Source organism: Spodoptera frugiperda, chromosome 1 (genome assembly GCF_023101765.2).
Source record: "Spodoptera frugiperda isolate SF20-4 chromosome 1, AGI-APGP_CSIRO_Sfru_2.0, whole genome shotgun sequence".
NCBI classification, from domain to species: Eukaryota; Metazoa; Arthropoda; class Insecta; order Lepidoptera; family Noctuidae; genus Spodoptera; species Spodoptera frugiperda.
This window is the reverse complement of record NC_064212.1, coordinates 13,435-32,475: the sequence shown is the minus strand read 5'-3', so window position 1 is coordinate 32,475 and position 19,041 is coordinate 13,435. Positions and strand designations below refer to the sequence as shown.

At 44.8% G+C, this 19,041-nt stretch overlaps 1 protein-coding gene, 1 long non-coding RNA gene and 1 other non-coding gene across 3 annotated transcripts; 2 read left to right on the top strand and 1 right to left on the bottom strand.

Annotated features, from left to right (window-relative positions):
- Nucleotides 1-269: 269 nt before the first annotated feature.
- On the bottom strand, nt 270-17,669 carry LOC118273292 (uncharacterized). The gene is made up of 10 exons (XR_007705569.1): nt 17,092-17,669; nt 11,245-11,576; nt 10,925-11,085; nt 10,783-10,856; nt 10,410-10,714; nt 10,063-10,242; nt 9,786-9,999; nt 2,748-3,152; nt 1,184-2,028; nt 270-1,139 (listed from the first exon to the last, which is right to left on the bottom strand). It is a non-coding gene; the product is annotated as an uncharacterized LOC118273292 (transcript).
- LOC126911537 (uncharacterized) lies at nt 4,828-7,213 on the top strand. Its single transcript, XM_050699144.1, has one exon. It carries the CDS (start codon nt 5,042-5,044, stop codon nt 6,311-6,313), a length of 1,272 nt encoding a protein of 423 aa, XP_050555101.1. The 5' UTR covers nt 4,828-5,041; the 3' UTR covers nt 6,314-7,213.
- LOC126911541 (uncharacterized) lies at nt 11,584-16,314 on the top strand. Its single transcript, XR_007706049.1, has 3 exons — nt 11,584-13,090; nt 13,269-14,396; nt 15,205-16,314. It is a non-coding gene; the product is annotated as an uncharacterized LOC126911541 (long non-coding RNA).
- Nucleotides 17,670-19,041: the final 1,372 nt, after the last annotated feature.

The following is a 19,041-nucleotide window of genomic DNA, read 5'->3' as shown; positions in this document are numbered from 1 at the left end:
TGTCCATGGGCGGCGGCGATTGCTTACCATCAGGTAATAAGCCGGCTCGTTTACCATCCCAAAAAATCACATTCGTTACTTTGTACGTTTGGCAAGTTAAAAATACTTGGTATTTTTCTCATTAAGCACCAAGTTATTTATAATAAATAATTGATTTATTTAGAGAATTAAACTCGAAGAATGGAGCTATTACAATTATTCAATTAAAATATGGATAATATATAAGTATATAAATTAAATATAAATTATAATAATATAAATGAAATCCGTTCTTCAAGCAAAATTATTTTATTAAAAAATAATACACACACGACTGTATTCGATTCTAGACGGAGCCAACTCCGACAGTGGTTGCGAAGAGAGCCGACGTTGAGGAGCAGCGGGTGGCGGGGGGGGTCGGCTTCTGGGGCGCGCTCGGAGCCATGGTCCCGTGTCTGCGGCCGGGGCTGCGCGAGCTAGCTTTTACATCGGAGGAGCTCTCTCCGCATCGGTTCAATTTTTTCTGAATTTGTTTTATCGAAAGCCAAGAATCCGGTCTCGCAGAAGTCGTAGAAGTTTTAGTACAGAAGGAAGGTTTGTTATCGCATACGGGTGCCGCGGGTGGCGCACACAGCTGGGGCGCAGGCAGTGGGGGGCAGGCGCCGCCAGTGGCGCCCTCCAGCGACACCAACACTGCCACGCGCCGCGTCCCCGCCGGCACGCTCAGCTCCAGCCTGCCGCCGGGAGCCTTCTGCTCGCTACGCCCTGCTTCATTACAAACCACAACGCGCCCGAGCCCGGCTTCGTTTAGCTGTTGCTTTGAACGGAGCATATTTTGTAAGCCACCTGCAGTAGTTTTAGATTTAGAACAGTTCTTTGCTTTAGACAATATTATTGATGTATGAATTCGTCTTTCATTGGGAGATTCCGGAGGACGAGCCCGAAGTCTTTCCAAAATTGAAGGCCGGCGACATCGAGGCGGCGCAGGAGCTAGCGGGGGCGGGTTGGCACACCACCTCGGTACAGGGTCCTCGCAGCCACTAGCGGGCGGGGGGCACACGGTGCCGGGCGGGGGGCGGTTGGTGCCGGGCGGCGGGCACACGGTGCCGGGCGGGGGGCGGTTGGTGCCGGGCGGCGGGCACACGGTGCCGGGCGGGCACACGGTGCCGGGCGGGGGGCGGTTGGTGCCGGGCGGCGGGCACACGGTGCCGGGCGGGGGCGGTTGGTGCCGGGCGGAGGGCACACGGTGCCGGGCGGGGGGCACACGGTGCCGGGCGGGGGGCACACGGTGCCGGGCGGCGGGCACACAGTACCGGGCGGCGGGCACACGGTGCCGGGCGGGGGGCACACGGTGCCGGGCGGGGGGCGGTTGGTGCCGGGCGGCGGGCACACGGTGCCGGGCGGGGGGCGGTTGGTGCCGGGCGGCGGGCACACGGTGCCGGGCGGGGGGCACACGGTGCCGGGCGGTGGGCACACGGTGCCGGGCGGGAGGGGCTTGGTGCCGGGCGGGGGGCACACGGTGCCGGGCGGGGGGCACACGGTGCCGGGCGGGGGGCGGTTGGTGCCGGGCGGCGGGCACACCGTGCCGGGCGGCGGGCACACGGTGCCGGGCGGGGGGCACGCGGCGCTGGCACCGCGGTCGATCTCTATCATAATGCGCGGGCGGTGCGCGCACGGGTCGAGGTGCGCGTCGTCACGGATACGGCAAGCGTCGTCAGGCGCCAGCTCCACGCAGCGCGGCGGCGGCGGCGTGCGCCCGGGGCCACAGCGCGGGGGCGCAGGCGCGCACTCGCTGGGCGGCAGCACGGCGTACGTGCAGCCGTCCGTGGCGCGCGCGCACTCCTGCTGGCCGTGCAGGCAGTAGTCGGCGCGCGGGGCTCGCGGCGGCTCGCGGCACGCGCGCTCTGCTACCTCCTGCCAATACGCAGCTTCCTGCACGCATTTAGCGAGCCTCAGTCTTAGCGCAACAGGGTCTTGGTCACATCCGCCAATGTTGAACGTGTCTCGACATGGATCTATATGATTCGGTCGTTTTGAAGATTCCGGATTCTGAAAAGTATGATGTCATATAGGTATAACGATACGTTCACATCGGGCGAATGCTGGTGTTGGTACATTCGCAGCTCGTGTACGCTCGCGGGCAGATGAGACACACCACGATCCTGGTGGTCCATGCTCCCCCAAACTCGTACAAAACAGTGGTCCACTCAATGTGCATACATGGTACTTACTATCCCACATGAAGTAAGTACTTCTCTAAGCGATTATTATTATTTTTTGTTACGATATAAGAATTGGATTAAATTTAATTGAATTAAACTTGTCGTGGTGGCCCGGAGCTTTAAAACGCCCGCTTCTCATGCATGAGAGTGCGGGTTCGAAACACAGGACTTCAACAGGACTTGCTGTTGGTACCTACTTACCAATTGACATTTTCCAAATTATATAATTTATAAAATTTGTTTAGGACTTGCTGTTGGTACCTACTTACCAATTGACATTTTCCAAATTATATAATTTATATAATTTGTTTATCATATATCACATTGAGCAAGCTTAGTGATTAATGCTCAAACTTTCTCCGTGCTAGAAGAGGCGTTTGGTCAACACTGGCCACTGGCCACTTATAAGGTTGCTGATATGAAGTTATGTAACGAAGAAAAAATATTATAACTATTAATCAATATTATTTTCATTAACTGTCCACCAGTGCACAGTGACATGCTGATGAACGTACGACTCGTTGCACACGAGCCATCAATCGTCACCTGGTCGACTGCATCGAGGCAGGAGAGCGAGCACGGCGGGTCGCGCGGCGCGCACGGCGGCCGCTGGCCCTGCGGGGGCGGGCAGCACACGACGCGCTGCGCGGTGCGGGGGGCGAGCGAGTCCCCGCGGCACGCGGGCGGCCGGGACGCGGCGCAGGGCGCGCACACCGGCACCTCGCGCCCGCCGCACGAGCCGCCGCCGGCCGCCAGGCTGCCGCGCGCGCGCCCCGCGCCCAGCGCCTCGCACCCCGCGCCTATAGCCTCGCGCCCCGCGCCGAGGGTCGCGCGCGCCGCCCGCAGTGGGACGAGTAGCGCCATGTCGTGTGTGTACAGTACTGCGGCCCGGCCACTGGCGCGGCCCTCGCGATGTGTCCCGCGGCCACTCGGTTTTGTATTTGTTTGATACTATATATGACAGTCTTTTTTTTCGCCACAACCATTGCGATACATTCATTGTATGCATACATGTTACATACCTACAGCTTTTTTTTTTGAGGGGAGAAAATCATTAAATGACTTCTCCCGCCTTGGGTGAGGCGGGAGGGAGTGTCAGACTCTTACTGACAATAAAAACTATCCCGTTCCTTCTCCTGCTTTGAGCGGAGCCCCGGTAACCTTTTACGTTGTCCGTAGCTACGGATCGGGCATCAGCCCTACTGAGCCCCATCTGTGGTGGTCTGGGGCGTGAGGAGAATCGTTCCCTCACGCGCTCCGACTCCTCCTTAGCTAGCATGACTGCTTCGCAGAAGGAGGAGACGGCGTCCCATTCCCTCTCACTCCGCACCATGACCTGAACCAGAGCCGGACGCGAGAGGTCACCGTCACCGATCACATCACTAAGAACAGGCGGTGCAGGAACCTACCGAAACTCCCGTGTCCGGTAAGCACCTGCGTCAGGCGGTAGGTGAGGACGTCGTGACGCCTCTCTAGCCACTCCTCAAAGAGGGGACTTACCGCTGCTATAACAGCGAGCCCAACCTACAGCTACCTACGACTTATATATCAGGATGTTTGATGATGGCGATGGTTTACTTTACTTAAATACCTACTAAGTAAACAAGTTACTGATAAGGTTTGCGTTACGCGGTTACTACCGTTAAACAAGTAAATACGTCTTTCACGCATTTTACCTAAGAAGGCATGAAATAGGGGCTGAAAGCCGAATATTTGTGTATCCTTTAGAATCCACAGCTGTAGCATAGTGCAATGAGTCAACGACTTGCCCGTGTCCGACGTTAGTAAGATCCAGTAACATGGGTGTACAACTGCACATTGTCCAGTTGTAAGTCCTTCTACCTCACAGAATATACAAAACGATTTGGTTATTCAAATAACTCAGAAATGTTGCGAACCTGATTATATTTCTCTCTGGCTCTAAATCTAATATAAGTGTAACTATTAACATTTTCCCCATAGTATAAAATCTCATGAACCAAATACCAAGTGTTCAAGTTGTAAGTCTTTCTTATAAAGACACACTCGGTTCCAACACCATACTACTATTAAAAACAATATTTATATATAAAAACTACCATGTAGCTCGATAGATGGTGTTGGGATCGAGTAACATCGCGAAATGGTTCAGTTACAGGGAAACCATTAGGGTACTAGGTTTGACAGCAATAAATTTGTCTCGCTCTGAGGTACTGCGTTTCATTGTAGTATCACTGGCTTCATAGGACTATGTGCCGATATTGTTCACCAAGAGTTATCATAATTCAATTTCCCTGCAATATATGTCATAATGCGTGGTTCACCCGTCGTTTGGTATATCAACGTTTTGCCGAAAATCACTTCGGCTAATTTCAGTTAAGTATCAAAATGTTTCACTAAATGTAAGTAGAAACTCTACTCTATGATAATGCAACCAATTATTAAAAATTCTGATTTCCGCACTTATCTTTACCTTGTCGAATATTGGTGCCGTATCCATACCAGCATACTTTTAGAACCTGCAGATGTTTTAGTATAACGGTAGAGTAGTACTGTAGTATGTAAGTAACTGCGCACGTTATTCAAAATGAAATAATAAGACCACATTGGGGAATCAATAGTTTATTGATTCCCCAATGTGTTTATTTCGCTTACAAGACGCGAGACTTCATAGACGTGTACTTTGCCTTTAATAATAATGTAATATCTTAATAACTTACAATAATTGTCACTATAAAATTAACTGCAGTGTCAGTTCGAAAGTAAAGTGTGTCGCGAGTGTGATTTTACAATTTATACTTACTTATATTGTGCAAGATGAACTAAATATTTCTTGGTTATAACATATATCTGTGTTAGTTATGTCTAACCAAACAGCTTCCCCTTTCGGGCGTAGCCAACTATTGCAGCGAAGTCCTCCACCGACTCCAAATCAACCAGAACCAGTTCAACCTATTGAGCAAATTCCACCTCAAGCTCCAGCCGTGTTGGCTGGTGAGTTACCCCCTGAAGTTGTTTCAACACCAGATATCCAGAAATGGATTGGGTCAATAGACGCCGTTCTCACTGAGGTCTGCACCATAGTCTCAGAAGGGAAAATGAACAACGATCAAAAGCAGCGTGTCTCCGCCCTTTGTCGCAACGTTTTAAAGGGGACAAGTCAAATGGCCGTAGAATATCAAGCTTTAAAGCAAAAAACCATCCAAGCGCACCACACAGTACTGCATCTAAAAGAACAGCTGGACCTTGCAGAATCTATTAAGGTGATCAAAAATACTATAATCGACAAATTATCGCCTTCGGACATAACCTCTTCATCTTACGCTAGCATAGTAAAAAAAAGTTCCGAAACCCTCATCCGTCCAGCAAATCTGAGTTCTGTGGCCATCTATCCTTGCGACAAGACGAGAACAAGCGAAGACACAAAGTCACTTGTTCAGAAAATTATTTCGCCTGAAGAACTAAAGCTTCATGTCCGTGGCCTAAAAAAAGTCAGAAACGGGGGTGTACTTATTAGGACCGAGAACAAAGGAGATATTGAAAAGCTCAGGAATTCAGCGAAACTGATGTCATCTGGCCTTACGGTAGAAGAAACCCCCAAGCGCCGACCTAGGATTGCTGTCGTTGGAGTTCCAGTAGCACTTACTGAAAGAGAAGTATTTGACTGTATCTATGAGCAAAACCTTTCGGAGAAATTGGCAAATAGTACTCGAGAGTCCTTTCTTGCTACTGTCAAATTGAGCCATAAGTCAGGTAAGAAAGGTCTTCCCACTTGCAATTATATATTAGAAGTTTCTGCTGCCGTCAGGAAAGTACTCATAAACCAAGGCCGGATTTTTATAAACTGGACTTCTTGCCCTGTAAGAGATTTCACAATAGTTACAAGATGCTTCAACTGCCAGCAGTTTGGCCATGCAGCCAAGTTTTGTCGTGAAACTAGTCCTACGTGCAACCACTGTGGGGAGACTGGGCATTCCCACAAGGAGTGTGGCAGTAAATCTTCTCCGCCTCAATGTGCGACGTGCAAGCGCTTCAAGAAGAAATCTGACCATCAGACTGGTGACGCAGAGTGTCCGGCGCGTAAATATGCCGAGATTAATTATATCAATTCCATTGACTATGAAGGCGCCTAAGAGCGCCCCGGATAGTTTATTTAGTAGCACTTAGTTATTGTCTCGTAAGTTAAAAGTTACTCTATATTTTATTAATTTAGTAATTAGTTTTTATGGCCAGTCAGCTAATCACTGATCTGGATGAATTTTCTGTGTCTGAAGCCAATACCTGTAATGTAGAAGATTGTAAACTTCTTCTTCCTTCTGGGGAAAATACGCTTACGCTACTAACTCAAAATATTCGCAGTATTAATCGCAACATGGATGGCTTTGAAGTTCTATTAGAAAGTCTTGACATTAACTGTGATGTTATTGTCCTAACAGAATGTTGGCTGTCTTCTCAGACAGCCAATTTACCTTCTCTCGACGGCTACTGCACTCACAAAACAAATTCAAACATGAATCAGAATGATGGTGTAGTGGTGTACATCAAAAACAACTTAAAAGTTCTAGTGGAAGAGCCCAGAGTTCAAAATAGTAACTGTTTAGTAATTAAAATTATTCCGGATACTGTAATTATGGCCATTTATAGGCCACCGTCTCAAAACATTGACAGCTTCTTGGACTCACTTGATGTAAACTTAAAACATTTATCTGCTTTTAAGAACATTATATTAATGGGTGACATAAATATTAATATTGCTTCTGAGAGAGCAGATACACATGTACATAACTACCTAAATATTTGTTCATTTCATGGTCTTTTACCAACCCATTATTATCCCACGCACCAGTCTGGGTCATGTTTGGATCATTTCATCATAAAAACCCGACATCCGAACAAAACATTAGTCACCAATTCATCGCTTACGGACCATCAAGCTATTTTGCTAACAATACAAAAATCCTCACCTAGAAAAAACTGCATGCGTAGCTTTTTAAAAATTGATATGACTAATCTTGCACGTGACATTCGCGACATCGACTTTGACCCTGTTTACGATACTAATGACGCAAATATTTCATTACAGTATTTCATAAATGCGCTACAACATGCGATAAACAAAAATACAATTACCAAAATAACGTCTAGAAGGTATAAATCGATCAAACCGTGGATCACTCCAGGTCTCGTTCGTTGTATACGGCATAGGGACAAACTACACCAAAAGTCAAAACTTGCACCTGATAATGAAATACTTTCTATTTCATATAAAAGGTATAGAAACTTTTGTAACAACCTTTTAAAAAAAATTAAATATCAACACGAGAAGAATGAATTACAGAAGGCAGGAAAAAACAGTAAACTCGTTTGGAAATTTATTAAAACAAATACTTTTCGATCGAAAAATCCTGAACCGCCTCTCGAATTACTGTCTTCAGAAATAAACCCATTAGTAGCCGCAAATAAAGTAAATAGTTTTTTTGCTAACATTGGCAAAACCTTAGCTGAAAAATCCTTGAACCATAGTACTTATCCCCACCAACCATTGTCGGCTGTAAATACCCCTACGAAAACATCAAAATCTTTTGTTTTATTAAACACTGACGTCAATGAAATTTTAGGGATAATTACAGGGTTAAAGGACGATTGCGCTGTTGGGTGGGATGGTATTCCTAATAACATACTGAAAAGGTTTAAGCACCTTCTTGCTCCTCCATTGACCCATATTTTTCAGTCATGTTTGTCTAAAGGAATCTTTCCCAAACCGCTTAAAAAAGCAGTAGTTACGCCAGTTTTCAAAGCGGGAGATAAAAACTGTGTTAACAACTATAGACCCATTTCAGTATTAACAGGTCTCTCAAAAATTTTAGAAAAAATTATAAATAGTAGATTAATAGATTATCTTGAAATTAACAATTTGCTTTCAAATAACCAATTTGGGTTTAGACCAAAAAGATCGACTAACCAAGCAGTTCACAGACTGTCCGAATACATTAGTACTAACCTTGACAAGGGTATGCATACCATTGGGATTTTCCTGGACCTCGCTAAAGCTTTTGACACAATTTCTTGTTCTATGTTACTGCACAAGCTTGAAAAACTTGGAATAAGAGGCGAACAACTTCAGTTGTTCACCGATTATCTTAGAGATCGTCAACAATGCGTTAAAATAGGTCAGTATACAAGTTCTGAGATGGAAAATAGTGGTTTCGGAATACCTCAAGGAAGTATTTTGGGACCTACATTGTTTTTAATATACATTAATGATTTATGTAGTTTGGTCCTTCGTAATGGGCTAATATTATCATATGCGGATGACACAGCCCTATTGTTTTCCGCTGAATCTCAAAGTGAAACATATGAATATGCCCAAAACGGTTTTAATGTTGTGTCAAATTGGCTTCATCAAAATCTTCTAACATTAAATATAGATAAAACTAAATATATTTCATTCTCAATTAGAAACATTAATCCACCGCTTACTAACCTAGATATATTTGCACATAATTGCAATTCTGCTAATATTGCTTGTACTTGTCCCACTTTAGTTAAAGCTGACCACATAAAATATCTAGGTGTTACGATTGACACGAATCTAAATTTCCGTAAACACATCGAGTTACTATGCAAAAGAGTGCGTAAATTAATGTACATTTTTAAGAACCTACGCCACATAGCCGACTATAAGTTAATTAAACAGGTTTATTTGGCTCTGTGTCAGTCTGTTCTCACCTATTGTATTACATCATGGGGTGGAACTGCAAAGTCTATCTTGCTTCCTCTGGAACGCGCTCAAAGAGCAATTCTAAAGGTTGCTACCTTCCGCCCTTTTAGGTTTCCCACACACCAACTATACACTGCATGTAAAATACTAACAGTGCGCCAACTATTTATATTGCAAACCATACTTTATCAACACTCTGAGCTTCCTTTCGACCCAGTATCCCAAACCGGGAGGAGGAGAGATTTGGTTTGCTTTAAACCACAGACAAGACATGCATTTGCACATAGATTTTACGTATTTTTAGGACCATTTTTGTACAACAAGGTCAACAAGATACTAAATATATATAGTGTGAATTATTATAAATGTAGTACATTGTTATCAGAGTATCTACTAAATCTTGATTACGCAGACACAGAAAAACTATTGGAAGTTTTAGTATGAATGTAAGATTAGTTTGTAAGTTGTTATTCTATTTCTGTACACATGCACCTAAATTGATAGTCTTGTAAGTGATGACCCGAAACACAGGTTTTTATAAACCTAGCTCGGGCAAGTCGCTAATTATACATAAGTCTAGGTTAAAAAGTAAATTTTCCTATAGTTCCTAAATATTGGTAAGTTACTTATTAAGTTATTCCTAGTGCACTAGCATAATTATTGATTAATACTTATTTGTGGCTGTTTCATGTACATTATTTTGTGAAATAATGAAATAAAGGATTATTTATTTATTTATTAAATCGGCAACGAAAGCATCACACAGCTAGATACTGGCGCTGCGGCGTCGCACGGCTCTGCCACACCTGCAACACAAGGCCGCTGTAGTACTGTGTACTGTCTGTATACCGGGCAACTGACTGCCTTGGGGTTGTTGCACTCACGTAGACTTCATCGCCGGCCAAAACCAGCAAGTCGGGCAACGAGTCGGTAGACCCATCGCGAGACCCGTCGGGCGACAAGTCGGCCGCGCCGTCCGCGCCGTCCGCCGCCGCCAGCACGCAGCACACGGCGGGCGCCGCGTGCGTCAGCACCGCGCTCCCCGCGCACGTCCGCGTCGCACACACGCGCACCGCCGCGCTGTACGGGCCCAGCGACCTGCACACACACGGTCACTCGCGCACGCACACACACACACCAACGGTACGTGAACACACTCACCATGCAGCGAGGTGCTCAGCCGCCGCAGGCTGCATGTAGTGCGCGGCGGGCGGGGGCGGAGGCGCGGGGGCGAGCGGGGGCGCGGGGCCCAGCGCGCCGCGCACGTACACCAGCGGCTGCAGCGCCAGCGACACGCAGGCCGCGCCGCCGTCACTGCACGCCGCCCACACGCACTGCCCCCTGCGGGCCGGGCACAGTACATCGACTCAGGGTCACACATCGAGACGCGACGTGACTATACTGGAACACACCAGTCACGGCGCGTCGCTACACAGCGGAACATGTTCCATTCACACACTTTAAAAGAGCGACTCAAAAATAAGTTTATTTTCTACATGACAATATACAGTGATACGAGTAAGTAGTCAGAACTGACCGCTCGTCCAGCGCCAGGCCCACGAGCGGCGCCGGCAGGCGGCAGCAGGCCACGGCGGGGGCGCACGCCGCGCGCACGGTCTCCTCGTCCGGCTCGGGCTCCTCGGGCGCGGGCGCGGCCCGCAGCGCGCGCAGGCGCCGCACGCGCGCCGCCAGGTCGCCGGCCGCGCTGGCCTCGAGGCGCGCGGGGCGCGGCGCCCACACGCGCCACGCGGCCAGGCGCCGGCCGCCGCCCGCCAGCAGCAGGCGCGGCTCGGCGCGCGCCACGGCCGCGTGCCTGCGGGAGACGCCACGTGAGCGACGCTGCGAAACGAACGCGCGGACATACAGACGAGCGCTTCTCACGTCAAATGCTGGCCTTCTTCGTTGAAAATTCTCAGCAATGGTGATGTCACTCCTTCATATTCAGATTCCGTTTCCTGCGCGTAAAAATCACATAAATACACAAAGAGTTAGGGTGCGACGGCGTGCAGAGGGTGGAGTGTACCTGCGTGGCAGTGTTGAGCCAGACGGTGGTGCAGTACAGGCCGGGCCCGAGGCGGCGCAGCTCCAGCGAGCAGAAGGTGTGTCCGAGCGGGTCGGCCCAGCAGCCCGCGGCGCCCGCGCTGCAGCGGACGCGGCTGGCCACAGCGCCCAACGCACCGTCCTCTGCGAATACCAGTTATAGTCGACTCAGCTCTCTGCACGACAAGACGAAAGTATATATGAAAATAACTCTGGCGGTCTGTTACACATTTAGATAAGATACCTAATTAAATTACCGAATCGATTTAGGTGTAAGTAATATTACGATCAAGTTTTGACCACCTTCAACAGAGAGCACGAGCAACTCCCAGTCATCCACTAGCGCCAGCGGACCCGCCACCAGGAGACGAGCGGCGCCCACCGCCGGCCACTGCACGCGCGCCACGGCGGCCCAGCCGCGCCCCCGCAGCGCCGCGCGCCCCGCTCCTCCCAGCCGCGCGGCCCGCGCGCCCACACGGCCACGCTGGCGTCGTCGCAGCCCAGCGCCAGGCGCGCGCCCCCGCGCCCCCAGGCCAGCGCGGCGTGCAGCAGGCTGGCGCCCGCGGCGTGGCGCGCCCCCAGCCGCCAGCCCGCGTGCGCGCGCACGTACTCGTGCCGCCAGCGCGCGCCGGGGACTGCGGACATCACACGAACGTATTATTTTAGTGTCACGGCTGTGAAGCATCTCATTACATTACATTGTTAGTACCAAAATGATACGCCTGAGTTTTAAACGTTTTATTGTTGTAAAGAACACGTCCTGAACTATTATAAATAACTAATTTCACTTCAATGACTGCACGGTTGGCGCGGTGGCTGGGCAACCGGCTGTCACGTAACGTACAGTGAGTTCGATTCCCACACGGAGCAACACTGTATGATTCACAAATTGTTGTTTCAGTTATGGTCGCTGGTTGTCAGTTGTGTCAGTTCGTTCGTGGGGGATTTAACAAAGCAAAGACACACGAGAAAATCCTAGAGTGGGGCAATTGTTTTCTAAAGAAACTTTTGGCATTTCAGTTCTCAGTATTGTCTTGTGTACTTTTTAATACTTGGATGTTTGTGGAACTTGCCCGGAGACAACTGCGCAGGAGAGAAAGGTAAACAAAATCAGAGTTACTTAACTTATTTTTTTATGACTGACTTTTATAATTATGTGCAGTGCGATACTCGCTCGGCTACGGACGTGTGTCCACTGCACGCTGTTTTCAATATTTCGCGGCTTGCGCGGCAATAGGCGCTGCATGGTGACACTATGTGCGGTTGGGAACCCATCCCAACCGCTCATAGTAAACGAATTACTAGCGTTCCATTGACTGCACGGACGAGGTGAGCATATTACAAATATAAAAACTTTAGGCTGCAGAGCGTGCCAAACAATTATACATACATACATACTCTCGAAAAACATAAACCTCCTTCTGGCGCAGTCGGGTAAAATAATATATACCAATACTATAGACCCATTTCAGTATTAACAGGTCTCTCAAAAATTTTAGAAAAAAATATAAATAGTAGATTAATAGATTATCTTGAAGTTAACAAATTGCTTTCAAATAACCAATTTGGGTTTAGACCAAAAAGGTCGACTAACCAAGCAGTTCACAGATTTTCCTGGACCTCGCTAAAGCTTTTGACACAATTTCTTGTTCTATGTTACTACACAAGCTTGAAAAACTTGGAATAAGAGGCAAACAACTTCAGTTGTTCACCGATTATCTTAGAGGTCGTCAACAATGCGTTAAAATAGGTCAGTACACAAGTTCTGAGATGGAAAATAGTGGTTTCGGAATACCTCAAGGGAGTATTTTGGGTCCTAAATTATTTTTAATTTACATTAATGATCTATGTAGTTTGGTCCTTCGTAATGGGCTATTATCATATGCGGATGACACAGCCCTATTGTTTTCCGCTGAATCGCAAAGTGAAGCATATGAATATGCCCAAAACGGTTTTAATGTTGTGTCAAATTGGCTTAATCAAAATCTTCTAACATAACATATAGATAAAACTAAATATATTTCATTTTCAATTAGAAACATTAATCCACCGCTTACTAACCTAGATATATTTGCACATAATTGCAATTCTGCTAACATTGCTTGTACTTGTCCCACTTTAGTTAAAGCTAACCACATAAAATATCTAGGTGTTTTTTTTTTTTTTTTGAGGGGGAAAATCATCCAATGACTTCTCCCGCCTTGGGCAAGGCGAAAGGGAGTGTCACACTCTTACTGACTAAAAACCACCCCGTTCCTACTCCTGCTTTTCGACCCGAAGCCCCGGTAAACCCGCTAGGTAGTCCGCAGCTCCGGAAAAATATCTAGGTGTTACGATTGACACAAATCTGAATTTCCGTAAACATATCGAGTTACTATGCAAAAGAGTGCGTAAATTAATGTACATTTTTAAGAACCTACGCCACATAGCCGACTATAAGTTAAACAGGTTTATTTGGCTCTGTGTCAATCTGCTCTCACCTATTGTATTACATCATGGGGTGGAACTGCAAAGTCTATCTTGCTTCCTCTGGAAGGCGCTCAAAGAGTAATTCTAAAGGTTGCTACTGTAGGGTATAGCTAATGTACATTATAATAACAAACATTTATACGCATAAATAAACAAACATAAACATATCATTTACAGTCATACATACATAAATACATACATAAATAAATATAAACATTTACATACATACAAATACACAAATACATATACATACAAATCTACATACTACATACATTACATTCACATTCTTACCATACATACTACTTTATAACTTTATTTCATCTATACACGGCCTTATGCCTGCGCACGTATGTACACGCCCTTAGCTATACCTACACACCGTCCGGCCGCTAGCGGAGCCCTGGCGCCCGCGTTGACAACATGCTCGGGACACTTCGGGAGTTCGCGGAGCCGTTCGGCACGCGGCGCGGCCGCCGCCTCCACCCCGCGCTTCACTCGCGCCCCTCGCTCGCCCACGTCAGTGACGTCAGTCCGCCTCGGCTAGCGATCGCGCGCGCATCGAAAACTTACTCTCGCGTTAACTTTATATAATTTCGTTGATCTCACTACTAATACTGTATATTTTATTATTTATTCAATATAGACAATTTAAAGTTAGTGTCTAGTATTTTATTTATTCCAAATACTAATAAACACTACACTACCTTCCGCCCTTTTAGGTTTCCCACACACCAACTAAACACTGCATGTAAAATACTAACAGTGCGCCAACTATTTATATTGCAAACCGTACTTTATCAGCACTCTCAGCTTCCTTTAGACCCAGTATCCCAAACCGGGAGGAGGAGAGATTTGGTTTACTTTAAACCACAGACAAGACATGCATTTGCACATAGATTTTACGTATTTTTAGGACCATTTTTGTACAACAAGGTCAACAAAATACTAAATATATATAGTGTAAATTATTATAAATGTAGTACATTGTTATCAGAGTATCTACTAAATCTTGATTACACAGACACAGAGAAACTATTGGAAGTTTTAGTTTGAATGTAAGATTAGTTTGTAAGTTGTTATTCTATTTCTGTATACATGCACCCAAATTGATAGTCTTGTAAGTGATGACCCGAAACACAGGTTTTTATAAACCTAGCTCGGGCAAGTCGCTAATTATACATAAGTCTAGGTCAAAAAAGTAAATTTTCCTTTAGTTAATAAATATTGGTAAGTTACTTATTAAGTTACTAGTGGTCGCCTAGTGGTCGAAATTCGACCATATACGATTTAATTTACAATACCACTTAACGTACGTTCAAGGATAATTTTTATTTAACGAATTGCTATTAGTTTTGTAAAATTCAAATTAATATATTCCGGCGCATCATGAACAGGAAAACTCTATTTATATGACGTGAGAATATCATCGCAATGTCTGTCGATTTTGACGTTTTGTCAAATACGATCAGATACTATGCATGGTAGTGTGTGTAATGTTTTATTTATTGATTTAATGTACTTTATGAGCATTATTTTTGAAAAATATTAGCGTTATGCACTTCTTCTACACATAAACTATAAGTGTACCAAATTTTATGCTCCTACGTCCGCGCAATTTTCGTAAAAATTGTTCCAAAGTTTTTGCATCACGTATTAATATATTGATTCCTAGTGCACTAGCATAATTATTGTTTAATACTTATTTGTGACTGTTTCATGTAAATAACTATTTTGTGAAATAATTTTGTGAAATAAAAAAAATGAAAAAAATAATTAATTAATTTTAAGGACGAGGAAGTCAGCAGCGCCAAGCTGTTGCTATTCCAGTCCTTTGGAAAACTAGACCAGATGCCGTCTCGTCGCAGACATGGCACTGAAAAGTGGCGAGAGAGCTAAGTAAAAGGTAACGGGGTTACCTTTGATTACGTCGATGTAACGCGACTGCTGAAGAAAATAAAATCATTGAAGACACTGGAAACGGTCGCATAGTTTCACGGATAAGCTATTACTTCTTCGTAGCATAGCTACACAGGGACATGTCTGATGGAAACGCACCCTAAGGGTCGGTTCACATCTGACGGAACATGCGTCGCTTATCATCGGTCACACTTGACCGTTCACACTCAACCGATGGTACGTCAGTACGTTGTGTGTGAACGGTCAACTGGTTTTCTATACATTTGTCTGTTACGCCAGCGTAGAGCCAGGAACTGTTTGTAACTCACAATTTAATATTTTACCTTTTATACGTCTTTTATTGTTTAAAAAAATATATTTTCAGCTTACTTACTTTGGCTGATTATTTAAGCAACAAAATATTAATTATTATCAAAATAAATTATTTCAGTGTCGCAAGGACATCATACAGATAAGATTTGCTATTTACAGTATGTCAATAGGTCATACAGTTTTGGAGATAATGTAAAATTACTAAAAAGCAAAATCCCGCTCGCACAAGTAACACGCTTTGTGCGGACGTTTTATCTATTCACCCATAGACGGCGTTCTGCAAATACGTCATTTTTCTGACTCGCGGTGATAAGGTTTTCCATGGATTGATGACCGTCTCGAATTATTATCCCCACGTTGACGTTAGTTGGTGTTAAAAATAAGCCGGCAAACGTTCAGACAGATCACCTGAAGGTAAGTAATCGGCCAAAAGCTAGTTAAATATAAAATTGTAATTATAGTTATCCTAATAACATACCAATAAATCAGAAATAGAAACAAATTAATTCATTTATTTTTCTTAGAGCTTTATTTAAAGCGGCAGATAAAAGTTTTGGTTCCTGAAAGTGTCTGTTTATTTTATATGAGTTCAGAGTAATATTCTGCAAAACATATATAAACATCAATCATAAAAATTAAGTTAAGTAACTCTGAGTTCGGTTACCTTTCTGGTACCTGCGCAGGTGTCACAGGGAAAGCTGCACAAATTGAATTAACCTCTAATCTGTCGGTATATGAGACACAACAGAAAGCACATTGTGTCTCGTGTAGAACCGTGTTCCGACATACAACAGGTTAAATAATACACAAGGGACTATTGGAAGTTAGTTAGTTATGTGCTTTAGAAAATTACTTATGGCTCTGGGATCCTGGACTATTATATGTTTGGGATCAGATCACATTCAGATCCAGATCATATTAGTATTTTAATGCATGTTGCCCAGTAGACAGCAGTTGTACTAATTATGCAGTCTTCAGTTAGTGCACAATAAACATTATTTCCACATCATATCAACAGCCTATAAACGGCCACTGCTGGCCATAAGCCTATTCTCACACAAAAAAGTTTTCAGCATTAGTTAATCAACACATGCTCAGTGCGGGTTGGCAATTTCAAACATATAATAAAATTATAAGCCCAGTTTTCCCCAGGAAACCATCCTTCATTGTATGTCAGTAGCATCATAATAATCTTGGAAAGTACATGTAACTCAGAAAAATCACATTGGTGGTTTCAAATCTGCACCCTCAAACAAGAAACGGGTGCCTTAAACCTCCAGGCCACCACATTATTTTATACACATATTATTAGATGTTACATACAAAGATAACTACCCAGTTGGCCAATGTATGAACTCATGCAGTTAGCACACAACACATGCTAGTTGTTGAGCAGGTGACAGTGCAGACACGGCATGACACGGCATGGCACGGCATGGCACGGCACGGTACCGCGCGGCAGCGGCAGCAGCGCGTCCCGCAGCAGCAGGCGGCGCCACAGCGCGGGGTCGCTGGCGGCGCGCGCCCAGGCGCGGCACACGGCGCCCGCCCGCGCCAGCTCCGCGCCCGCCAGCCACGCCAGCACCTCGCGCAGCACCACCGCGCAGCGCGCCTCCTCGCTCTGCCACACTGACATCGCTGGCGAGTGGCGCACTCTGCACGCACTAACGTCTGAAACCTACGTCCGCTGTGCACTCTACCGGCGGGGACACGGTTCCGGTGACGAATCGGTCGGCTGTTTTTCTAATTTATGTTGTATGATATGATACTTCTGGATGCTCACTTGATGTCAAAACAGAATCGCCAACCGATGACCACCTAACATCTCAATTTTCGTTTGCAATAAAAACAACAAAATACGTATTTATTAGAATTGTACGTATTTCCATATATTCTACTCATCGTCTTAATCAAAATAATATCAATATCAATGAATTAATACCATATTCCTATTCATATTCATAATAATATTAACAACAACATTACACGCTGTCTCTGTGACAATATGATGTAACATTGTCATTGATATTATTGTGACAACCGACAGATACCTAGTTTGACAGTTAACACCGAAATCTTTGCATACTATTGACTTTTATCTATGGACAGCGTCGAAAAAACCACGGATTAGAAAACGCAAACGCAAATAAATAAAATGCTTATCATAATATGATATTGTACTACTTACAAATAAGTAAATATTGTTTTGAATAGTCGTTTCAATTTTAATCAAAATCAGCTTAAGTCATAGATGGCGGTGTTCTCAATGTAAGCAATTATACCGATTATTTTGTTAAAATAAGGGTGGTAATCTCGTCATAAGTCGAAATATTTTTCTGCTCGATCAGGTTTGGACATTGTATTTTTAGGGTTCCGTAGCCAAATGGCAAAAAACGGAACCCTTATAGATTCGTCATGTCTGTCTGTCTGTCCGTCCGTCCGTCCGTATGTCACAGCCATTTATTTCCGAAACTGTTGGGCCTATATAGTTGAAACTTTGTAGGATGATGTATTTCGGTAACCGCTACTTGAATTATGAATAAAAATGTATAAATTTAAAAATTAAAGGGGGGCACTCCATACATGGAACTGATTCAAAAAAATTTTTTTTTCAGCTAACATATCCTTGATGGGTGTCTATGGATAGGTCTTTAAAAAAGACATGGAGGTTCCTAAAACCACTTTTCGTCAAAATCAATCGTTTGAAAGTTAGACGCTTCCAAAGTGGAAAAATAAGTGTCCCCCCCCTCTAACTTTTAAAATAAGAGAGTGAGAAAACTGAAAAAAATATATAATGTAGATTTCAATGAAAACTAACAAGGAAAGTTGGTTTGAATGAGATATCATTTTTAGTTTTTAAAAAATAAAAACATTTTCAAAAACCGCAAATATAACTTTGTCGTTCATACAAACACTATGTAAAACCAAGTTATTTTACAACTTTTATATTATGTCATCTACTTGCTGTAACGGAACCCTTCATGAGCGAGTCCGACTCGCACTTGGCCGGTTTTAATTATATTATCGACATCATCAAATACACTATCCCTTGTTCAGTGCCGGCGTAAGGGCCACTGATAACCCGGGCGAAAATTCACACTTGAGGGAAGCAATATCAAGTGTTAGTTTTTTGAGGCGGAATCATCGGAGGCGGCATCGGCGCCCCCCGGAACTTGTCGCCCTGGGCCATCGCCCCATCACGTATATTTCGGCACTTTTGCAAGCGCCATGATCACGGATTAACTGTACTGTAACTGGAAACTCATCAAAATTAATAAACATGGTAAATATCCCGTCATAAGTTCTAATAACACGTAAAGATGATTATGATATCATCTAATACATACTATATTGCGAGCATATTGTGCTGCAAATGAATGGCACCAATCCATTCTGCCTGTA